We start from the raw sequence: 24,313 nt of genomic DNA on the forward strand, positions 1-24,313 counted from the left end.
GTGTAGAGTCGTCTCTTGTGTTGTTGGAAAAGAGTGTTTGTGATGGCCAGCTTATTCTCTTGACAGAACTCTATTAGCCTTTGCCCTGCTTCGTTTTGAACTCCAAGGCCAAACTTGCCAGTTGTTCCTTTTATCTCTTGATTCCCTACTTTAGCATTCCAATCCCCTGTAATGAGAAGAACATCCTTCTTTGGTGTCATTTCTAGAAGGTGTTGTAGGTCTTCATAGAATTGGTCAATTTCACTTTCTTCAGCACCGGTAGTTGGTGCATAAACTTGGATTACTGTGATGTTAAAAGGCCTGCCTTGGATTCGTATCGAGATCATTCTGTCATTTTTGAGATTGCATCCCATTACAGCTTTTGCCACTCTTTTGTTGACTATGAGGGCCACTCCATTTCTACTACAGGATTCTTGCCCACAGTAGTAGATATGATAGTCATCCGAACTGAATTTGCCCATTCCCTTCCATTTTAGTTCACTGATGCCCAGGATGTCAATATTTATTCTTGTCATCTCATTTTTGACCACATCCAGCTTACCTCCATTCATGGTTCTTACATTCCAGGTTCCTATGCAATATTTTTCTTTACAGCATCGGACTTTCCTTTCGCTTCCAGGCATATCCGCAACTGAGCGACCTTTCGGCTTTGGCCCAGCCGCTTCATCAGCTCTGAATCTACTTGTACTTGTCCTCCGCTCTTCCTCAGTAGCATGTTGGACGCCTTCCGACCTGAGGGGCTCATCTTCCAGCGTCATAACTTTTATATGCCGGTTGTCTTTGTCCATGGAGTTTTCTTGGCAGGGATACTGGAGTGGCTTGCCAGTTCCTTCTCCAGGTGGATCACGTTTAGTCAAAACTCTCCACTATGACCTGTCCATCTTGGGTGGCCCTGCATGGCATAGCTCATAGCTTCTCTGAGTTATTCAAGCCCCTTCGCCACGACAAGGCATTGATCCATGAAGGAGATAATTATTTTAAGTTTCCCCAAAATCTGAAAGCCTCTTCCCTGTCCATCCCCCCACCCATATCCTTCCATTTGAACTCAGAAAAACTCCTGGAGATATCTCTGCCAGCCTCCCGTTTTCTGCCAATTAGTTCTCTCGACCACTAAGTCAATCCCAATTCAAAAGTATTGCTATCGCCACAAGGTCAGAAAGACTCAATGCTCAGAAAGAGAGAGAGAGAGAGCAGGGTTTTTGATATTCTCTCTCTCTCCCAGCTCCAGATCAGCACAACCTAATGATTGGGTTCTTGAGGCCTTAGGCTAAAGTAGAACTAAAGTAGAACTAAAGCTGCCAGCTCACACTCAGCTTTGGGGCTTTCTATTGGCTACCATCAGCAGTAGGTCTCCATGGAAGCTGGGGCCTCCAATCCTTTCCGCTGGTTGGGTGGGGGTGAATCCTGCACATCATACTAACACACAGCCCAGCCCTTCAGCCAGGGGATGGGAGAGACTGGGTGGTATTCTTTCTGCCATTCTGATTTGGTGGTTTTACTTTGTATTTTTAAATAGTTGTTACCAATAAAATTTGTAACTTTATTTTGCACCAGTTCAACTGCCAAAGACACTTGTTTAAGTATGAAGCCAGATTTCATACCAAGCTTCTCTTGAGCTAGCATACTGTAATAACAACTCTGTGAAAGGTCCCCGTATGCTAAACGGAACATAGAGCACCTCAGAACCGGAATTAGAAGTTATTTAGCTACATCTGTTTAATTAAACTTCATACCTGGGATCCAAAAAGCTATACAGTGGTACCTCGACTTACGAACGACTCGACAACCAAATTTTTCGACTTACGAGTGGGGCAAATGGCCGCATGCGTACGAATTTCTCGACATCCGAACGGAAACCGCGGCGGTTTTAGATAGGGTTTTTTCGACTTACGGATTTTAGATGGGGTTGCTTCGACTTACAAATTTTTCTGTTTCCAATGCATTCCTACGGGGAAATCACATTTCTTTTTTTGGGGGGGGGGAATCACATTTCCAATGGTGCTTTTCGACTTACAAATTTTTTGACCTAGGAAGGTGCCTTCGGAACAGATTAAATTTGTAAGTCGAGTCACCACTGTATATGAATTTATGCACTAGGATTCTTCAAGTCCCACACAAACACACACTGAAACTCCTTGCACCCTCCAAAAGCCTCAACTGAAATGACCGTGCTGGTCCCGTGGGTAATCCGAGAAGCGAGGTCCAGGTCCGGTCCGCGGTCCGAAGAGTCAACGTAGAGTCAGTCTGATGTAGCCGAAGGGGCAGGTGCAGGGCAGGAAAGCAGACACAGTCAGGAACAGGAACACAGGCAGGATCTGGCAAACAGCAATGTTGCTCCCGCAATCTGGGGTGGGATCTGACCCCCTTTTATCTCTGACGGGGTAATAGCCGGTCCCGATCCCCTGATGACTCACCATCCTGTCTCGCCTGAAGGCGAGCACTCCTCCTGCGAGTACTCAGATCTCTCCTTCTCTCAGACCTGAGTCTCTGCAGCTTGGGAGACGCAGGTGCGTTACTAGACCCAGGAGCCACCTCAGCCTCTCCTGACTCAGCCGGTAGTGGGCCAGCTGTTGGAGCCAGGACAAGCTCAGGCCCCTGACTCGGCTCAGCTGATGCCCGTGGCAGAGGATCCGGTGCAGACTGAGACTCCTCTGGTTCCGAGTCCGAGCCCGAGTCCCAGGCCATCACAATGACTCTATTCTTCAGAACCAAATCTAACATAGCATAATAATGAGTAGTAGTCAGAATTTTAAATTCCTGAAACCCACATAGCACAAAAGTACTTTAGTACTACACAATATCAGTCAATACTTGCCATGGGCTTTCATATGATACCTTGCTGGTACAAATAAGTGGAGCATTTCCAAAGCCCTTTATAGGGAAGCAGGGCTGTCTCAAGCATATGCGGCACCAGGGTGCAAAGATCCGCCTGTTGCCCACCCACCCCCCAGGTTGCCCAGTCCCAGGCACGCAGGAGGGCAGAGCCGGCCGGCCACCACACTGTCTCGCTGGCTCGGTCTCCCCCTAATTCGTGACACAGAGCCGCCCGCAAAAGAGCCCGCCACAGCGCTCCAACCGAAGGGGGGGCTCTTCCCAGGACCCAACTCTCAGGCCCCAGACTCTTGGCCTGGCACCCCTGAGAGCCCAGCGCCCGGGTGCCCGGCACCCCTAGCACCTATGGGTAAGACGGCCCTGTAGGGAAGCACTGGCTAGACACAGACATGTAGTTGAAAAATAGTTTCTTTGAAGCTTATTGTATGTTTCAGTTGCCGCATATTTTATGTGATACACAGCAAATTTTAAGGCTCAGTGATAAATTAGTAGAAATAAATACTGGAAACTATCAGAAGCTGACATACTGCTATTACTCTGGTAACAATAATATCAAAGTGCCTTGGAGGACTGAGCAAGAGACCAAAGGGCACAGAAGAGAGCTGCCACTCCCCTGAAGTTAGTAGCAAAGCTGGGAATGTTAAAAGAATGAATCCGAAGTAAAGGTATTATCAAAGCTGCTGGTAACCAGCATGAAACTGCTGACTGGTAGCAAAAGAAGCAATCAAAATGCTTGGCCTCTAAGGTGCTACTGGAAGGAATTTTTTTATTTTGTTTCAACTACGGCAGACCAACACGGCTACCTATCTGTAACTAGAACTATGGAAGGCACCACATTGAGTCGCATGAAATGAATTTGTATTGTGTGCTTTCATGAATTTGGAATCAAGAATATGAAGTTAATTTTTCTGAGTCCACACACAGAGAGACATTATTAGTCACAATGAATTTGATATTGTTTTTTTTGTCATTTTATTATGCATAGGCTGCCTTTCAGGGTTACCTCTTCCAAGGCAGGCCACAACAATTTGGAACACAAAATATTGCAAATCAAACACCACAATGTAAAACATACCGTATCTAAGAGTACAGTACTTGCAGAGTATTTTTCTACCCCCAGAAATGATAGAAAACAGGTAACAAAAATCATACTTTATCAACCTATTGGAAATCTGTGTTTGGAACAATATTCCCAAAAATTATGGGGAAATCAACAATCCAGATAACTTGTGGAAATTGGTCTATATGACTAAGTAAGTTGAGTCAGACACGGATGACTTTGAGCACAGGGAGAGTAGGACATGAAAGACATATAAAAGTGAGCTACATGAGCTAGCGGCAACTAGGTGAGCTTGAGCCGGGATTGTGCAAGGTGTGAAATCCAGACATGGCAAAGTCAGGCTGAACCTCTGGAGTCACCCCCAATATTAGTTCAGTTAAGCCAATCATAATGCTGACTGTTGAATACTTAAACATGGCTTGCATGCCACACAGACTTTAAGAGACAGAGAGAACCATAACAGATGTCCTCCGTCACATGCAATTCAATTAGGTTGCAATGCAATGCACTGCTTCTCTTAATTATACAAGTACAATGAAGAAGATCTAGCAATATTAAAAATTAATAGCTATGGGACTCCTATGCTACAAAGAAAACACAGGTAACATCAGCTTTACATGACCCACTCCACTCCACACCACCAAGGCAACCTGAGCCCTAAGCGACAGCAAAGAATCCTGAAGTACCCACAAGCTATGTACTTGCTCCTTTAGAGAGAGTGTAACTCCATCAAGAGCAGGCAACCTGCCGTCCATCTAGTAAACCAGCAGGCTCTCTAATCTGTTCTGATAGCCCAATGCCAGGAACACACACTCTAGATCAGGGGTCAGCAAGCTTTTTCAGCCGTGTGGTGGGCCGGACTATATTTTGGAGGGAGAAAAATGAATGAATTCCTGTGCCCTACAAACAACCCAGAGATGCATTTTAAATAAAAGGACACATTCTACTCATGTAAAAACACACTGATTCCCGGACCGTCAATGGGCCAGATTTAGAAGGTCTTAGTTTGCCTACCCCTGCTCTAGATCCCCCTCACAACTGGACAGAGAGCCTGAAAGGGAGCTGGAATCTCTCTAGACACAGCAACTTCCACTCCCGGACCCTCAAGTCTGCCCTGATGCTGCACCAAGTATTCAGGTGGGCACAGCTGGGGGAGACCCACTCCACCCTGCTTACTCACCCAGGTCTCAGTGGTACAGACCCAAAATCAGCATTCTCATCCATCATCAGATCATGGATTGGGGGAATCTTACTCAGAGCCAACCTGGCATTCAGCAACAACAACTGCAGACTCGAGGGCCGGCTAACAGGACAACCGAATTCCCCAGGTTGGAGGAGGGGCTGGCACACAGCAGAGTCACTAACTGCCTGTGCCATATGCCTCTTTCCTGGCCTACAGATTATATGAATAGATTCATTTCATAATGTACAAATGCTGGCTTGGAAAGAAACAGGAAAATACACAGTTGGATATACATTGGCTTCAGTGAGATTCATCTACAAATATGCAGAATGCTAGATTGAAGGCTTAATATTTTAAGAAACATACACAACCCCCAACCACGAGGTATTTCTATAAAAATGAAGAATGTCAAAAAGAAACGCGGTCACATTCATAAAGCTATATTTTATTGTTATGGCAACTGATTTGCTAAAAGGAAAAAAAAGGTAATAAAGTTGTTATGGCAACTGGGATCTTAAAAGCAGTCAAAAGTAGAAAAATCAGATCAATCTCAGCCAACTTCTATGACTCAACTTTCAAAAGACCTACACATATTGTTTTATAAAATCTCCTCTAGAGAGCAGAATTAATACATGTCTTCAGTGCTACAGAATAATAGGTGTTGAACAAAGCAAATGTATCAAAACACTGAATAAGAAAACAAATTGGTTTTTTTGTTTAAGTATCTTCAGATTCTAACACCCAGTTTTTATTATATATGTACTAGGATTCATTCTGCGATTTAATATATATTCTACACTCCAATTAGCTAAAATGTGACTCAGTCTGCATCAGACCTCCAGTTCAAAATCCTCCAGCTTCTCATGAGATTTCAAAAGTGTGGACATTACTTGTGATAACAACACTGCTGTTTTCAAAAAGTAGGGAAAGCTAGAAGCACCCGATAACAAAGAAAAAGACAGGAAGTTATTCAAAAATCCGTTTTCCTAAGACAGCAATGAAAATAGGAAAAAAGTTTGATTGGCAAGAATCAACAACAGCAAAAGAGAGGAAGGAAGGAAGGAAGGAAGGAAGGAAGGAAGGAAGGAAGGAAGGAAGGAAGGAAGGAAGGGAGGGAGGGAGGGAGGGAGGGAGGGAGGGAGGGAGGGAGGGAGGGAGGGAGGGAGGGAGGGAGGGAGGGAGGGAGCAGGGCCATCTCAAGCATGTCGGGTGCCGTGGTGCGGAGATTGCTCCGGCGCCCCCACCCTGTCGGCCTGGCGCCCCGCGCAAGGAAGGAAGGAAGGAATCAAGAAATCTCACCCTTCAATGACAAAGTTCAGGGCAACATAAAGCCCAATTTCATCCTACAAACTATGTGCTTTGCTAGATTGGTGGTTGAAGATTGACCCATGGTCTTTCAGAAAGTGTCTTGGGTGTGATGGGACTGAATACATGTCTCTCCAGTCCAACACTTGATTCCCACCCACCCACCCCTGCTGCTAAGGGCAGAACTGCATGATACAAAAGGGCTGCTACCAAAAACAGGATGCATGAATCATGAATCATGGGGAGGGCAGGGCCCTGATTGACTCCAGCTACAAAAGCTGAGGCTGTTGAAGAGCTCAGAGACCACCTTACCTACAGCAGCAGATAGGTTGTATGTTTATTATTGTATTTTAATTTTATTCTCTTGCTGATTATGCTGTTTTAAATGTGCATTTTATATTTCACTTCCTTTAGTAATGTTTTCTTTTGAAATGCTTAAGATAAAATTGTAGTTGTTGTTAACTTTGCTGCGTTAAATGTGCATTCTGCAGTTGACCACCTTTGTAATGTTTTATACTGAAATCTTTAAGATAATATTTTAGTTTCCGGTTATATTTCTTTGAATGTATACTTTATATTTGAATTTCTTCTGGATTCTTTTTTTTCCTTTTCTTGATGTTTTAATATAGGTTGTAAACCACTTTGAGATTATAAAATGGTATAGAAATGAAATGAATAATAATAATGACGTGCAACAAAACACCGATGACACAGAATGATATTCTCACTGCCCAACTCCCCATTGCCAGGTTCTCATTGGAGGGGATGAGGAAAATACAGTGTTGGCATAAGGCAACTTACAACAAAAATCCTCCAACCACTGTTCATTAACTGGCCTTCTTGCCCTCAAACATTTTGATCCCACATGACCAATCTATAGTGCAGAAGCTTCTAGAGCCTCAACAAGGAATTGTGTGTGTGCTCTGCTCCCTTCCCTTCCCTTTGATAAAGACTTTTCTAGAAGAATGTACATGTTCCTACTTAGTTCTCTTCCTAACTTACACAAAGGCTCAATGAGAAGGAGAATGTACAAACATCCACTTAAACAGTGATAGGTACCCCAAAAAAGTGCATTTGGGATCATAGCAAGCTTTGCTAGCTAAGGTTGGGAACAGTATAATTTGGCCAATAACGATAATTTGTAATTAAAAAGAAAATTTTAAAAAGGAGATGAGAAATTCAGAAAGCAAAGCAGACAGCAAATAAGACTTGACTTCATACATTGGTCAACTGAAAAGCCTACCAGAAAAAAAAAAGTTTCAGCTGGCACTGGAATGCAACCAAAGTAGGCACTAAAAGAATGTCCTAGGATAGTAGGATAGGGAGTTCCACAGCTGGGCACATAGCAGGAAAAATATTTTATTGTATCCTCATGAACTGCACTTCAGACCGTGATGGTACTAACTTTAGTCTCTCTCCAGCTGACCTAAGCAAGCAAGCAGCATTGTGCGGGCTGTATATTTTTTAGTAAAGTTTAATTTCTGCTTTGCCAATATTACAGCTTCAGCTTGGAACACCTTTCAGCTACCTCAAATCCACTTAGAATTTTATGTCTCCTTTTCATCTAAAGCAGGTAAGGCAGTAGAGGTTCTAGAACTAGTGCTTGAACACAGTAATGAGCTAGAAGGCCAATAGAGAGACTTAAGGCAGACAAGCACTGTTTATGAGTTGTTTGTCCATCTACCGTATTGGCCCAAATATAAGCCATACCTTTTTTTCTGAATTCAGGCCATGAAAAGTTAAAGTGCGGCTTGTATTCGCAACCTTACCATGTGGCTCCCCCTCCCCCCCCCCCGGGAAGCAGCCTGGGAGCACGGGGCAGCGGCAAGCCACCCACCCACTGCTCCCAAGCCTCCCCCAGCTGCCTAAGGAAGGGGAGAGGGGGAGGCCGCTGGCAAAGTGGTGCGGCTGCTCTCCCCCCCCCCTGGAAGCAGCCCAGGAGCATGGGGCAATGGCGCACAGCCTGCCCGCCGTTCCCAAGCCTCCCCAGGCTTGGGGAGGTAGTACCAGGAGGCGGGCAAATAAGCCTTGAATTTTAAATGTGTGGCTTGTTTGTGGGTGCGTCTTATATTCAGGCCAATATGGTAATTAGGCAAAATACAGCCTATTTTGGCCAGGGTTCTTACACTCCCCTTAAAAGAGCAGGTCCATAGGTAATCTTAGATCCAGCTCTGTCACTTGAGGCACACAACAGCCTTAGTGGCACAGAGCACTTTTTTTTTGCTTATATATAAACTACACTACTACTGGATAAGAGAGAGCTTTGTGACAGTTATCCATGTGCTGGGGAGCTGTACTACTGCAATGTGTTATATATGGAACTACTTTGAAACACCAACTACTCCAAAATAGGTAAGCAAGATTATTGATGGGAACTGGCAGGTATCATTACATTACAGCAGTGCTTGTCATATACACTAGCTTCCAGTTCCAAGTACACAGCTAACTTCACCTAGCACTAAACAAAAAATGGAAAAGGACGCTATGCAAGAATGGAGTGGGTAGAGGGAGTGTGTACACCCTGCAATTTGTTTCCAATCCTCCATCTAAACTAAGCTTTTGTGTAACCTGTACTTGCCAACTATTACTTCCTAACTATCATTCCCCTCAATCCACTGCGAATTTTATCCTTTTTTTACTTGTGCTTAATCCATGTTACTTCAGTCTTAGGTATAGCTAGCAACATACTTTGTACAGTGCCAGAAACATTGTTGGTGCTAAGTGAATGACACAGTTATATCCTTCTCTGCTGAATTTATTAGATTAATAACGTTTCCGAGCACAATTCAAAGTATTGGTGCTGACCTTTAAAGCCCTAAATGGCCTCGGTCCAGTATACCTGAAGGAGCGTCTCCACCTCCATCATTCTGCCCAGACACTGAGGTCCAGCACCGAGGGCCTTCTGGCGGTTCCCTCGTTGCGAGAAGCCAAGTTGCAGGGAACTAGGCAGAGGGCCTTCTCGGTGGTGGCGCCTGCCCTGTGGAACGCGCTCCCAACAGATGGCAAAGAGGAAAACAACTACCAGAATTTTAGAAGACATCTGAAGGCAGCCCTGTTTAGGGAGGCTTTTAATGTTTAAGAAATTAGTGTATTTTAATGTTTCTGTTGGAAGCCGCCCAGAGTGGCTGGGGAAACGCAGCCAGATGGGCGGGGTATAAATAATAAATTATTATTATTATTAGATTAATAACCTTGTTCACCTAAATTCTGGATAGGTAATAACTTTCAAAACAGAATTTCAACTCAATATTATAAAATCAATTATATAAAAGTTTTAAAATATACTAAAACCAATTTATCCTTAGTCAATAAATGCATATTCAAATAAAAAAATTGTATTAAGAGAGAGATAGACAGTCGAAGCACACTGGAGCAAAATGGCGGCGCGTGCAGATGCAGTGGCTGGTTGCTCTTAACTCAGAATTTGGCTTTTTTGTCCTGCCAAAATAGACCTGTTTATAGTCAACAGGATATGTTATCTATTTGGCTATGGAGCGAGTGCTGCATAAATTGTGAGTGTCTCAGAGTCTGCAAGGAAGATTTTTTGACTTCAAATAGCCAGGGAGGAAAGAGGTACAGGAGAGACCATAAACAGAAGAGAGGCTGCAGGGGAGGAAGGCAATTAAGGTTGAAGACACAGCATTATAATAATTTACCGCTTCCCAGCATTTTTTAATGCGAATGTGAGATCTTTGGTGAATAAGCTGGAGGAGTGGAAATTGTGGATAGCAACTGAGAGAACTTTGAGTGAATGCTGTCTTCTGTTGCTTACAGAAACTTGGCTGACGCCACTTATTCCTGACTCAGCCATAGAACTAACAGGCTATACAGTATTCCGTCACGACGGAACAGAGGACTCTGGTAAAAGAAGGGGTGGTGGTTTGTGTGCATACGTGAAAAACTGCTGGTGCACAAACCACGCTGTGATAGATAGTCATTGTTCCCCAACTGTGGAATTTATGGCGCTTAAATGCAGACCTATATATATCCCCCGAGAATTTACAGCAGTACTGTTAACTATAGTATACATTGCACCTGATGCGAACATCAATGAGGCATTGGGTCTTTTGCATGATGTCATCATCAGACAATTATGCAAGTATCCTGAGGCCGCATTCATTGTATGCGGGGATTTCAACCAAGCAGATCTGAAAGTGGTCCTACCTAAATTCTATCAACACATAGAGTGTGCAACCAGGGGAGAAAGGACTCTGGACAGGCTGTATACAAATGTCAAACAGGCCTATAAGGCTGAACCGTTGGCGCACCTAGGTCAATCTGATCATGTGTCCCTGCTCCGGATTCCTGTATATATTCCATTGAGGAAACAGACTCCAATAATAAAGAGGAATATAACAATATGGCCAGCTGAAGCATCTAGACAGCTGCAAGACTGCTTTCATGACACAGACTGGGAGGTATTGGCCCAATAGGATGTAGAGACTCATACTGAGGAAGTGCTGGACTACATCAGGTTCTGCACTGACAATGTGACACAGAGGCGCTGGATAAAGATCTACCCAAACAGGAAGATGACGAGGGAGGTCCAGGGGTTGCTAAAGACAAGAAATACTTCTTTCAGGAGTGGAAATAGGTCGCTGTACAGTTTAGCCAGAGCGGACTTAAAGATCCATGTGGTCAAGGAGGTGTATCGACAGCGGTTGGGGAATCACCTACAGAGTAACAATACTAGGCAGATGTGGCGAAGTGTACAGGAATTGACGGGGTATAAATCCAAAGATTCCCTGGCAGGCAAGGGAGGGGCATCCCTTGCAGAGGAGTTGAATGTCTTTTGTGCCCGTTTTGAAGCAACAACTGCAGCGACACCTGTGGAGGCTTTGCCACCATCACCACAGTCACCATCATCAGTACAAAGGAATGTAGTATTTAATGTGGAAGAAGGAGAGATGGGGAAGGTGCTGAAGGGAATCAACTCAAGGAAGGCTACAGGGCCGGATGGGGTAGCTAATTGAATCAAATCTGTGGGTACCCACAGCAAGCAGTAAAGTATTCTAGTGAAAATTTCTTTTTTTAAGATATAGCTCTATTGTTGCACATGCAGAATGATCTGATTTAATATACAAAAACATCTTATCAATGAACATTTTCGAAAGACTCACCTTTGTGATGAGAATTCTGTATTTTTCCAACATCGCCTGGTTATCATGGCATCCTGCTAGTAACTGCCATACCTCAGCTCTTAATGCCTCTGGAACACCACGCTTCACCAGCGAAGACAGTCCTTTTGGTCTCACACTAAGGTTACTATGCCTAACAAAAAGGTAGGAAAGTTGTTGCTTATTTGAACAGTGCAAGCCAAAAGTATACACACACCTTCTACAGAAAGTCACTTTGAAATATTCTAATATAAAACAGGAAAAATAGATTTGCCATAACAAATTCTCAACTATCCTAGTGATGAGAAGACAGTAGGAATGGTGACACTCCTGTACGTACTATATTGTTCCATCTATAGGATGCCCCCATGTATAAGACATGCCCCCCCCATTTTGGGGGACTGTTTTAAGAAAATGAGGGGAGATGGCCCAAAATTGTTGAGCCTCTTCCCCCAGGCAGCTGCAGGCAGGAAACACTCCCTAGATTGTTTCCCACCCACAGTGGCATCGGAGGAATTTGTGCTCCTGCCCGCCATCCGGTGGGTGGGAGCGCAACCTCCTCCGATGCCGCCACGTGCAGGAAAGGATCCAGGCAGCGCCCGCCACGCGCAGAGGCACCGGGGAAAGTTGCACTCCCACCAACGAGCAGCTGCGGGCAGGAAATGCCCCCAGATCGCTCCTCGGTTGCTGCCACGCTCCTGCCAACCAGATGGCTGGCAGCACCCCACTTCTTCCTCCACCCCACCCCACTATCCATGTATTGGGCGACTCCACTTTTTTGACATGATTTTTGAGTCAAAAAAACCTCGTCCAATACACGGAAAAATACGGTATATGTCAAAAGGGAGAGCTTAATATTCCGACATCAGAATATATGCCCAATTACCAACTCTTGCAGCGTCTGGGACGTTTTAGTTTAGAGGAAAGGCCAGTAAGAGGCGAGAAGATAGAATTTCATAAAATTATAAAATAAAAAGTGTTTTCTTCCTCTCCCGTAACACTAGGACGCAGGAACATGCAATGAATCTGAATGTTGGAAGATTCAGGACTGATAAGAGAAAGTAATTCTTCATGCAGCTCATTGTTAAACTATGGAACTTGCTCCCACAGGAGGCAGTGATGGCCGCCAACAAAAAACAACTGGACAAATTCATGGAGGATAAGGGCTATGAACGGCTACTAAGCACAATGGCTATGTTCTACCTTCATGCTAGGAGGCAGGAATGCTTCTGAATACCAGTTGTTGGAAGCCATGGGGTGGGTGTTTGCTCTTATGTGCATGTCCTGCTTGCCTGTTTCCCGCAGGTATCTGGTTGGCCATTGTGAGAGCCAGATGTTGAGCTAGATGGGCCCTTGGCCTGGTTCAGCAGGCTCTTCTTTTCTGTTTTCTGTTCTTAAAAAACTATACTGAGGAAGGGGTGCTAGACCATATAACAATTGCATCTCAATGACATAAAATCATGAGATTAAACCAATTTGGATAACCAACTTGTAAGTCTCTCAGTAGCCTATTATTTACAAGTAAACTCCCATGCTCTGAGTCCCCCTTGTAATAGAAAAGAGAGGTACTGACAGGGTAATTCAGGCATCTAATCACAGCAAGCCCAAAGGAAAATTGACAGAACTATGCATCACACACAGGCTTCTGTGGCCTGTCCTAAAGCATGAAAAATGTGATACCACATCAAGCACCTTCTTCTCTCCCCATCCCCAAGTACTGTTGTTTTTTTCTTGCTTTCAGTTTTACGCCAAAGAAATGGAGTGAGATAAACTCCTAGGTAAATTATGCTCAAGTCTTTTCTAATCAGTCACTGTTCACTTTTCTTGCAAATTATTTCTAATTCATTCTTACCATCTTCCAAGCAATTCTCCCCATGAATACAAGATCTTCTCTGGGCAATCCTTTGATACATCACCAGTACCACTTGAGAGTTCATTATCGCTCTCTATATCAGAAAAACCCAAGACATGAACATACTTATCAGTGACATGGTCACAATAGATTCTTATTCCATTGCACACTTCTTATAACTCTGTAAAGAAAACTAGTGCAAGACAGAACACAAATTAGTTTATAAAACTAATGTAGTTAAGGGGTGTAGTTTGGTTCACAGGATCCCTGGCAGAAAGTGTGTGCCAGGTATGGTGGTAGTGCAACTGTCACTTTGGAAGAAGAAGTCTGCTCCCAGCAGTCCTATTCCATCTATTCTGTTCCAACTACTCCCATCCTCGCCACCGTCGCCGGCCTCCTGTCGTGCCCCCCCCCAGCCCTCCCCGCCCCTGCCGGCCTCCCCAGCTGCCGATCCGGCCATAGGGCCGGATCGGGCCCATCGTCGCCGCTCCCACCGGCCTCCTACCGGCTTCCCCACCTGCCGATCTGGCCATAGGGCCGGATCGGGCCCTCGCAGCTGTCGCCGGTCTTTAAAGTGCCTTTTTTTAATGCCCCGGAATGAATTAATCCATTCCCAATGCATTCCTATGGGAAACATCATTTCGACTTACGAATGTTTCTACTTACGAATGTGCATTCGGAACAGATTAAATTCGTAAGTAGAGGTTCCACTGTATTTCTAAGCCTCTCTTTAAACAGGAGTCTTTTGCTGCTCTGCCAGATATCACTCAGTCTGTCAAATTGTATCTCTGCCCAGCTGTCAGCTTGTATCTCAAAGTTACTCTATTGAATAGCAACCAGACATAATTGTATCCAATATGTATCCAAAAGAAGGGAAATCTCTTGTACTGTATTTCAAAATTGCTAAATAGTCTCCATTAGCTGCTACTAATGTGCTCTGCTCCCATTCTGCCTGTCCGCAGAAAATGGAAGCCAACTTCCTTTTTTGCTTCCGTTTTGCCAAATCAATTGATTTAAATCCAATTTCTTCTTTCATGGAATCATAGAGTTGGAAGAGACCACAAGGGCCATCCAGTCCAACCCCCTGCCAAGCAGGAAACACCATCAAATGATTCCTGACAGATGGCTGTCAAGCCTCTGCTTAAAGACCTCCAAAGAAGTCTTTAAAGCTTCTTTAAAGCTGTATTTGGTCTTTACCTCTAATTGGAAAATCTACTGCTTACGGTGACAGCATGTGGCTTCGGCTGTAGGGTGCAATGAAGCCGTAAGCAGACTCAAGCCTCTTCCCTTCCTCCTCGCAAAGACGGCAGCGAGGAGATCAGGGTCGGCGAGTTCCCTGACGCTCCACTGGACCCCTGGGGTCCCCACTCAACCGTGGGGTTTTTTTTTCAGAGGGGGTGCCTAGCAGGATCTACTCTGGAGCTGTTTCCAGCCCACTACCTACAGAGATAGGTAGCGGTTGTAGTGGAAGATGGACGCAGGGGGCTAACAAAGCAATTCATCACCAGGAGAATTAAAAGACAGAGATGACAAACAGCATTTATGGATAACCGGTTACCCCCAGAAATTATGCATCTCTCCTATTTGACGTACATCCCTGGCAAGCAAAATTAGGAAGAGCTATATTTAATGGAGTACATTACAGCCTGTACAGGTATTACTGAAGTTAGCTTTACCCTCTTTTGCCTCATCCTCGTGTGATGGGCTGCCTGGTTCTTCCTCTCTTTCAGAATCTTTCTGCAGACTCAAGACTTCATAAATGGCATCTCCAGCATTTGGGTGACCTTTCTCTTCACTCTAAATATGACAAATACATTTCAGCCTATTGTTGTTATTTATTAAATTTATTGGTCACTTTGCCACAGCAGCTCAAAATAAGTTACAATGTTTTAAGAAAAAAAACAGTTCGAAAGCACGTCAAGTGCAAATAGATAAATAGGTACCGCTCCGGCGGGAAGGTAAACGGTGTTTCTGTGCGCTGCTCTGGTTTCGCCAGAAGCGGCTGAGTCATGCTGGCCACATGACCCGGAAGCTCCCTCGACCTATAGAGCGAGATGAGATCGCAACCCCAGGGTCGTCCGGGACTGGACCTAACGGTCAGGGGTACCTTTATCTTTACCTAACCTAAGGGTTACCAGAACATAGGCAACAGAAAATGAGGCTATCCCTGTCCAGATACAAGCATAGATGGGCCACCAGCCATACCTGATGGACGACACCCTGTATCACCGAGGCCACTTGAGCCTCAAGCGACAGTGATGGACCCAGACATACCTCAAGACTACGTACTTGCTCCTTCAGAGAGAGTGTAACCCTGTCAAGAGCAGGCAACCACCCATCCAACCAGTCTAGGGAATCACCCACTAACAATGACTCAGTCTTATCTGGATTGAGCTTCATCTTATTGGCTCTCATCCAGTCCATTACTAAGGCAAGACATCTGCCCAGCAAATCCACTGCCACACCTGCAGACATAAAAGAGAACCATAGCTGTGTGTCATCAGCATACTGACAATGTAGTCCAAAATTCTGGATGATGCCACTCAGCAGTTCCATTTAGATTTTAAACAACATGGGGGATAAAATTGAGTCCTGTAGAACCTCACATGGATAATCTAGATCAGAACTCTTAGAATCTGTTTCATTTTCTCCCAAATTCCCACCCCTTATGCCAGAGGTGCGGCACTTCAGGCCCTGGGGCCAAATGAAGCCCTCCAAGCCTCTCTGTCTCAGGACTCTCCCCAAACAGCACCTTTTCTCTGCAGGTAATGCTCTTTTGCCTGCCTGGATAGCAGAGGGTATATGAGTGTGTAGAAAGCAGCATGCAGAGGGAAAATGTACATCCACTGCTCCAACCACTTTTGCATGTTGTGTGCAGATTCTGACCCTCTATGGCTTGGAACCCGTTTAAAAACAAAACAGAACAAAACAACCCTATTCCCCCATGCAATTATGGCTCTCCAGACCTCGGTTTGGCCCTTAGCAAAGGTTGTTTTAGTGTAGCACGACTGGTTTCTCCACACTGGGTGCCAGCATTTGGGGTGCTACAACAATGATGTAGAATAGAGCACAATAGGCAGGGGAATGGCAAATTTTAGTGTTGCAGTGCACCACTGAAATCTGAAGAGCCCAAAGTCTGCCACTGCCCTTAGGACTCTCACCAGACGATGCCCTAAAATGACCATGCTTTGCAACTTCCTTGACTTTCTTTGCCTGGCTGGAATGTGTCATTTACCTCTGATAATGGAAGGTGAAGCTAAATATCTGCAAGTGAATCCTAAACTCACTTGGTATTCCTCTGCTGGACTACAGCAACTGAACCACTTCAACAATTTACGTCTTGGTCAGCCATTACATTTTCCTGAAAAGCCACTCCAAGGAGGGGGTGAAGGTGGCAGGCCAAGTTTGCAGTTCCCAAAAAGTCTTCCAATTAGCTGTAAAGACTCAGGCATTCACCCCTCTATGCCCCTTTTTTGCTACTGGGTTGACAACTGCAGGCCAAACACCATTCCTTTAGAGGCCACGTTCTACCTAGGGGCTCCAGTTGGGCAGTGAAGAATCATTTCGTATTGTCTTTTAAATATGTTTTTTACCCTTGTTTACTGAAAGGGGGGGGGAGAGGATTACCTGTTTCAGTTTCATGTGGAATGTTTCTGTGAAAGTTTTTCTGCTGAAATACCAGAAGCGCTCATTGGCAGGATACACACGTACAAGTGTCTCCAGCAGAAAACGAACTGGCTCAACCACTTCTGTGACCACCATATCTACAGCCACAGTCATGTACACACACTTATCTGTAGTACATAAAATGATTGACGATTAAATGTTATAGCATAAAGGTATTTAATAACATTGGAAACAAGATCAAAAATACTCTGACAGTTTTCTCTTGTCTAAACTATGAGTTGCTACTGTTTCATGCCCCCCACCCTCTAAATCACCATCCCCTTTTTTCTGGAACTCTCCACATTTCACTTTTTTTGTAAAGGTTTAAATAGCATTTAAACTGCTCCCAGGCTTTTGACGTCTGATATTTCTCTTCCCCTTGTGTTTCCTCCAACTGTCTTGCTTTTCTTATCTGAACCCTTGACATAGGTTTGGTACTTTCAAACTGAATCACAGTACACCTAGTGTCAAAGCACTGTTATGCTATTGTCCAATTCAGTGCATGAAGCATGCTCCATACAGCTGGAGGTTACACTAGTTCCTCAACCCACTTGTGAAGGGAGGGGTTTGCCAATTGTATTATTGAGCTAAATCTGATCATATAGTTGCATTGTATAAGTCTGATTGTATGGCTTAGCGCCCCCCCCCCCAATATCTCTGGGATGTCTTGCTTAAAATGCTTTTTTTCTTTGCCTCTCTCTGTGTGCCAAAGCGTAATGTAAGCAAAAGGAACAGGATGCCCAGCTTGCTATCAAGGTCGGATGACTGTCTTGTCTGATGCTAGCAGTCTGACACAAAGAGCAGGCAAGATAGATAGGAATTCAAGCCTCCACTCGAGGCCGGGTGAGGATACTACCGGGGTAGCATGAGTCAGCATGTGTTTATGCACAGGACCGGACACGGATCTTCCTTATATGTACTTGTGACCCCCTTGCGTGCGCACATTTACAGAGGGGGAAAGGAGCACAAGAAGTGTATAAGAAGCTTTGCAAATTTGTGTTTCTTTACTCTTGTTGTGAGCTGATCACCAAGAGTCTCTAGCAATTATATAAAGTAAAAAGTTTACAAATAGCATTAAAATGCATAATTACCTTTAGGAGTTTCCTCATTTAGTACTACAAAGGTAGGTGTATTAGGATTCCAAATCCCAGTAATAATATATGCTTTTCCATCAAAGCTTTTCCCCATGGACTCCTAAGAACACAAACATTCAGAAGGATAAACTCTAAATTTTCAATTGTTTATCTAAACTACCCTCTGGTAAGGCTGTTCATTCTAATTGCAATTTTCCAAGTTAGTGTAGGAGCTTAGTACAAATAAAGCTAACATGTTGCCCTTCTGGCTGGCAGCTTCACATTTCAGGTACAAATTGTATACAGCTTGCAGGCCCCAGGCATCACGTGATACTTCTGAAAATAGTGGTATCAGTGATAAGATCTGCCTAGCTAGTGCAGCAGAGTAACGTCAGAAAAGTTGATGGTTCTTACCACAAATATGCAATTGTATAAATTTACTCATAAACAGTTTAAATGACTTAAGCTAGCCTTGCCAGCTCCAGCTGGGTTGTAGAAGAGCAACTCCCAGGTCATTTCCAATTTCCATAAAAGTACTTCCATGTGGAACATGGAGCTAGTAGCCAGAAATTCAATATTGTTTCTGCACTAAGTAGGAGCAGAGCATTAGGTACAACAAATGATATATATTTTAGAAGATAGTGCTAATGGATAGTGACAACAGCTCCAATCCTAACATTTAAGCAGTCTAATTGTGTAATTTACAATCAATTCGCAATTATAGCATACAAAAAATCTGCCCAAGGCACACCGTAGAATTAATGGTATGAAGAGATGCAGAAAATGTTAATAGTGTCAAGGAATCATTCCCTATCCAACTTGGTACGAAGACTTGTTAATAATTATATATATGACGTAATGTATTTAACTCGCTGCAAAATTGAGTCAGAAAATAAATATATTAGAAAGACAAATGTAACTTTTGTTGAGTAGTGGAGCCAAGTTTAAAGAGGTGTCAAAGTACACCTATACCTCTCTAGGGTCAAGTTATTTTTTTTTTTTTTTGCAAAGGAAACAATTCTGCAAGCCTGCAGCAGAAGCTGATTGTTGATAACTTAGTGTTGATAACTGGCTTTGCTTCTGATATTTTCACACCCAAATATACATACACCTGAGCAGTTTTAGAAACTTTTGCAAGGGTTGTAATATTTTTTAATGTGATAATGGATGGACAGGAACACACATTCTTGCAACATTTCAAACATTCACACGCATTCACACAGGGAAGCAGCACATATGAAGAATGAGGAGAGCGGCAAGAATGATGGTTGAACCAGAGCTCAGTTCACTGGCATGTATGGCAATTATTAAAAATGTGAAGCCACAAGAATACCAGCTTCACACCACAGCTGAATATCTCATCTAAGGATCCTCTTTTGAAACATTCATCTTTGCCCTTAAGAGTCTTCACACCCCCAGTTCCTTTCTAGGGAAAGGACCCTCTCATTCCCCTCCTTCTCCTGCAATAATCATATATACTCTTCACTGCAAATGCAGCTCACTCCAAAGAACAGCACAAGAATTACTTGTAAGCAATCCTAGCCAACCATAAACAACTTTGTTAAGGGGATGGGGGAGAATGATTCTAGCCTGGCGTATGAATCAAGCAAGAGACCTTTCTCAGCAGATAGATCTGCTTCGAAAAAAGCAAGCCCGTTGGTGATATCTCCCGGGACATCACATGAAAAATCATAAGAAAGGGAGCCTCTTTCGTGAGGGGCTCAGCTTCATGCAATAAAATGAACCAATAATAGACTCCAGAGGATTTGTGATGAAACACAACCGTTACTGAGGCATATTCTCGGAAACACTTACCATTCAGAAGCATGGGGATTTCAATTTCCACCCTGGTCAAAAATATGTTCATTCAGGTGGATTTTGCAATAATTACTATTGGATACCGTAACACAGCCATTATTTAAAAAGAAAATAAATTAAGAACTGCATTCCTGCAGTCTCTACTAGTTACATATAGTAAGAATACTTGCCATATCCAGTAAGTGCATTTCACTGTTTTTGACATTTCGACCTGGACTTAGAAGCATCCCAAAGCACCTACAAATGATATACAGAAAGCAACAGAAGAGTCACTTAAAAAAAGAAAGAAAGGTGATTTTTATCAATATATTATCAACTACTATTTTCCAAGTCTAATGCTATGTATCCATTCTTGCGGCCTAAGAGTGTACATGTTTTTCTGAGAGGTGCAGTTTAACATGTGTTGGCTTGTCCCTTGTCCTTCATGGGGTGGTGGAACAGGAGAAGAAAATTTGTCCAGGAGGTAATTAATACTCTTTAAAAACTGAGGGATAATCATAGAATTGTAGAGTTGGAAAGGTCCCAGAGGGTCATCTAGCCCAACCCCCTGCAATGCAGGAATCTCTTTTTTCCCCAAATAATATTTATTGATTTTCAAACATTTCAAAATACAAAAATTCACAAAAGCAAAAACAAAAAGGCAAAAAGAAATAAAAATAAGACATAGACAAAAAAGAAAAAAAGAAAAACATATCAATTCTTACATTAACTTGACATTGTGGACTTCCTCGATTCCCCCCACACTGGGTCCATTTTTAAATCTAAATTAAGCAATTTTCATTTTATCATCTTAAATCATTCTAACACAATTTTTCCATTATCTCACAACCAATTCTAATCTACAAAAAAAAATCAACTATCCTCAACCTAAAATTCATTAATCAATCCAAATCTAAATTTGTGTGTGTGTGTGTGTGTGTGTACAGTGGTACCTCTACTTACGAATAACTCTACTTACGAATGTTTCTACTTACGAATGGAGCTCCATCCACCATCTTAGATGCGGTTTAGATAGGATTTTTTCTACTTACGAATTTTTAGATAGGGTTGCTTCGACTTACAAATTTTTTCTCCCAGTGCATTCCTATGGGATTCGACTTACAAATTTTTTCGACTTACAAATGTGTGTTCGGAACGCATTAAATTCGTAAGTAGAGGTACCACTGTATATATAATCTGAGATTTCTTCCTATTAAATTACAGTCATTGGTATGCAATGTTCCCCTTAATATTTAGTTGCCCAAAACTTATTATCTTCAACCCTGGTTTTTAAAAAAATCTGGAAAAAGCAAAAAAGCATATAAAAACAAATACACACCAGTTGCAGCTCTATGGGTGGTGTTGTGTGTGTGTGTGTGTGTGTGTGTGTGTGTGTGTGTGTGTGTGTGTGTTAAATCATACTGCAGGGGGAAAGTTTCCTATATGAAACAATCTGTTTAAAATCTTATGAGAAGGTTGCCACCTAGGGTAGTTTCTTTTTCAGTGCAACTTAAGAAAATGTGTTCAGAAGTCTTGTTTTATTATTAAGGGAAGTGGCAGAGCATATGCCCCCACCGCCTGGAGCAAAAACATGGGGCGCACCACTGAAGGGGCATGGCATGGAGGGAGCCCGCTGTGCCCAAGCGAGAGAATGCTGTCTTGGTAGCATCCTTGCACGGCAGTGCCCAGCTGAGGATAGGGACAGCAACTCTGCCACCGATTCTCCTCTCAGGCTTGACCCGAGAGTGGAGCTGCCAGCTGCAGCTCAGCCTGGCAGCATCCTCCCACATGCAGCCCAGTGAAAGAGAGGAGCGCCACCACAGACTCTCCACTCCGCCCCCAGGTCAGACCTGACCCGGGAGCAGAGCTGTGGCTGGGCAAAAGGAAGCTGACCACTCCTTCAAGCACAGTCCAGTGGAGGAGAGGGGTGGGTGGGGAAGCTGCTGCCAACTCCCCCCCCCCCCCCGGTCTGGTCTGACCTAGGAGTGGAGCTACGGCTGGGTGGGAGCTCCCTCGCATGCTAGAGCCAGGCTCCAATGAAGGAAGTTGTCATGGGGGCACCTGATTGTGCCCCCTTCAGCCTCCACACACCACACACACACCATGCTACTGGATTAAGGGAGGAAACTAATAGACACAATGTGAGATCCATGAAGGGATCTCCAGAAATCTTTCTCTTTGTTCCCAGGGGTGTGCATTTAGGTTGGTTCTGTGCATAGCAGGGAGAAAGACTGACCCCTTGAACTGGGCAATATATTGGTAAATTGTCTGAAACCGGTAAATTGTCTGCCTACCTGCGCTTTTGCCATCTGCAGGCCATTTGAGCTGGGAATACTTTGCAGCTCCCTGACCACCACGAAGTATTGTCAGCTCAAAATGTCTGAAATCAGGGCAGGGAGGGGTGGTCATCCCAGGCACAGTTTGGGGGGACACATTTTGCTTTTCACGCTGCCCTGTCAACCCAGCACTGCACTGCAAAGCTGGGTTGGCATCTGACAGTCCTATCCCAGCTTCACAAAGCCACAGAGAGCTGCCAGAGGCAGCGTGAAAGGTACACTCACATTGCCCTCGCCGCTGCTTCAGGGGACTTCCACACCGCCCTGGTGGAAGGCGCACGCACGCCACACTGTCAGGGTGCAGTGCTGCCACTTGCAGGGCTGGAAGAAGCCACGTTTCCAAATGAGCTTCCCAGAGCACACCAGTACTGCTCTTGGGTTACACAGGGGTTGCCAGGGCAGCATGAGTGCACCCTGAAGCAGTGGCAAGGGCTGGGCTGCTGGGGCTGGGCTGCTGGGCTGGGCTCCCTCTGCCTCCCACTGTGCATGATGCGCCCCAGGCAGCAAGAGCACATGCTATGCCCCTGCCTGAACGCTATACTGGTTTCAGACAATTTGCCAATATATCCCCCAGCTCTAGTGGTGGAAGACAACTTCTCTGTTTCTATAGCCCCACAATGGATGGAAAAACCAGGGCCGGCCTGGTTTTAGCTGGTTTAGCTATTAGCTATCAGGGCTGGCCCTGCGGCCAGGCTGGGTGGTGCGGGGCACCACAGCGCTGGCCTGCCAGGAGGGCACCGCGAGCTGCGCCCGCCTGCCCGCTGGACGGCCGGCCCGCCGCGCAGCTGTGCCCACAGCAACTGCGCTGTGCCCACAGCAACTGCGCTGTGCCTGCCCACCCGCCGCGCAGCAGCGCCTGTGTCAGCCGCGCTGCGCCCGCCCACTGCGCTGGGAAACGGGGTGGGGGGCGCCGGAGGGGAAATGGGGCAGGGGGGGCGCTGGAGGGATCCGTCGCTCCAGCTGCGCCTGCCTGCCCGCTGGACGGCCGGCCCGCCGCGCAGCTGTGCCCACAGCAACTGCGCTGTGCCCACAGCAACTGCGCTGTGCCTGCCCACCCGCCGCGCAGCAGCGCCTGTGTCAGCCGCGCTGCGCCCGCCCACTGCGCTGGGAAACGGGGTGGGGGGCGCCGGAGGGGAAATGGGGCAGGGGGGGCGCTGGAGGGATCCGTCGCTCCACGGCGCCAGGGGCGCTTAAGACGGCCCTGTTAGCTATACAAATACGGTTACTATGGATATCAGTATTGTATATTTATGTTGCTTGATTGTGTATTTGCATTTTCCTTATTGTAAACTGCCTCAAGAACTGTGGACAGTAAGTGGTTTAATAAAGAGACTAAATAAATTAAATAAATTCAGGGAAAAGCTAACAAACAATGAGCCTGCAGGATCCATTTAAAAACGAGAGAGGATGTGTGATGCAGATGTTGTTGAAAGGGACACACTAAAAAGGCCCTCTCCCAGGTAGCCCACCATTCTCACCTTCCCTGGTGGCAGACAATATGGGGTCAATCAGCAGGCAGGTTCATACAGGTCTAGGGGGTCCTTCAAATAATCTGTTCCCAAAGCAATGCGTTTCCAGTCCCAATTTAAAGTACTGAAGACCAGTACTTTATACTGGAACTAGAAACAAATTGATAAGCCATTTAGATTATGATGGATTGAAGCAGAACATATTCATTATCATTTTTTGGTTTGGCTAGGCCAATACCACCTTGCAAGGTCACTGAAAATATAATTAAAGAGCATTTCAACACTGATAGTTTCTAGCAATACCTTTCAATTGCTAATTCTTTGTTGGAAATCTGTTGTACAGTGATCACAACTTTCTTCTCAACTCCCTGTTTCAGTTTGAAATAAAGTTTCTCTCTGTCCTTTGGTACTGGGCTAAAGAAAATTTCATAAGAATAACAAATCATTAGCATCAATTTATCAATCATAGACTATAATATAGCAAACTATTACAAAATGTCTGCTGTAAATTCAAGACCATCTGCTTCAGGAAAAACTGAATAACTTCTAAGGAAACCCCAAAAATATACTCCATTATATTTTATACAAGGTGAAGTTCACTGTTCAGAATATTGCTTCTTTTG

General features: G+C 44.5%; 1 protein-coding gene across 5 annotated transcripts in view; it reads right to left on the minus strand.

The window, feature by feature from the left end:
* Nucleotides 1-24,313, minus strand: part of RABGAP1L (RAB GTPase activating protein 1 like) — a 140,542-nt gene that overhangs the window by 101,697 nt on the left and 14,532 nt on the right. For 4 of the 5 annotated variants that reach the window (XM_035123633.2, XM_035123631.2, XM_035123632.2 and 1 more), the window contains exons 8-14: nt 23,994-24,104; nt 20,077-20,143; nt 18,107-18,209; nt 16,977-17,143; nt 15,026-15,146; nt 13,350-13,443; nt 11,501-11,651 (exon numbers count right to left, since the gene is read on the minus strand). In XM_035123633.2, the coding sequence (XP_034979524.2) occupies nt 11,501-11,651; nt 13,350-13,443; nt 15,026-15,146; nt 16,977-17,143; nt 18,107-18,209; nt 20,077-20,143; nt 23,994-24,104 (814 nt within the window). Of the gene's footprint in view, nt 1-1,991; nt 2,715-11,500; nt 11,652-13,349; nt 13,444-15,025; nt 15,147-16,976; nt 17,144-18,106; nt 18,210-20,076; nt 20,144-23,993; nt 24,105-24,313 lie in introns of those variants that run through there. The other variant, XM_035123636.2, reaches the window with a different exon arrangement.

This window comes from Zootoca vivipara, chromosome 7, assembly GCF_963506605.1.
Source record: "Zootoca vivipara chromosome 7, rZooViv1.1, whole genome shotgun sequence".
In the NCBI taxonomy this organism is placed as follows: Eukaryota; Metazoa; Chordata; class Lepidosauria; order Squamata; family Lacertidae; genus Zootoca; species Zootoca vivipara.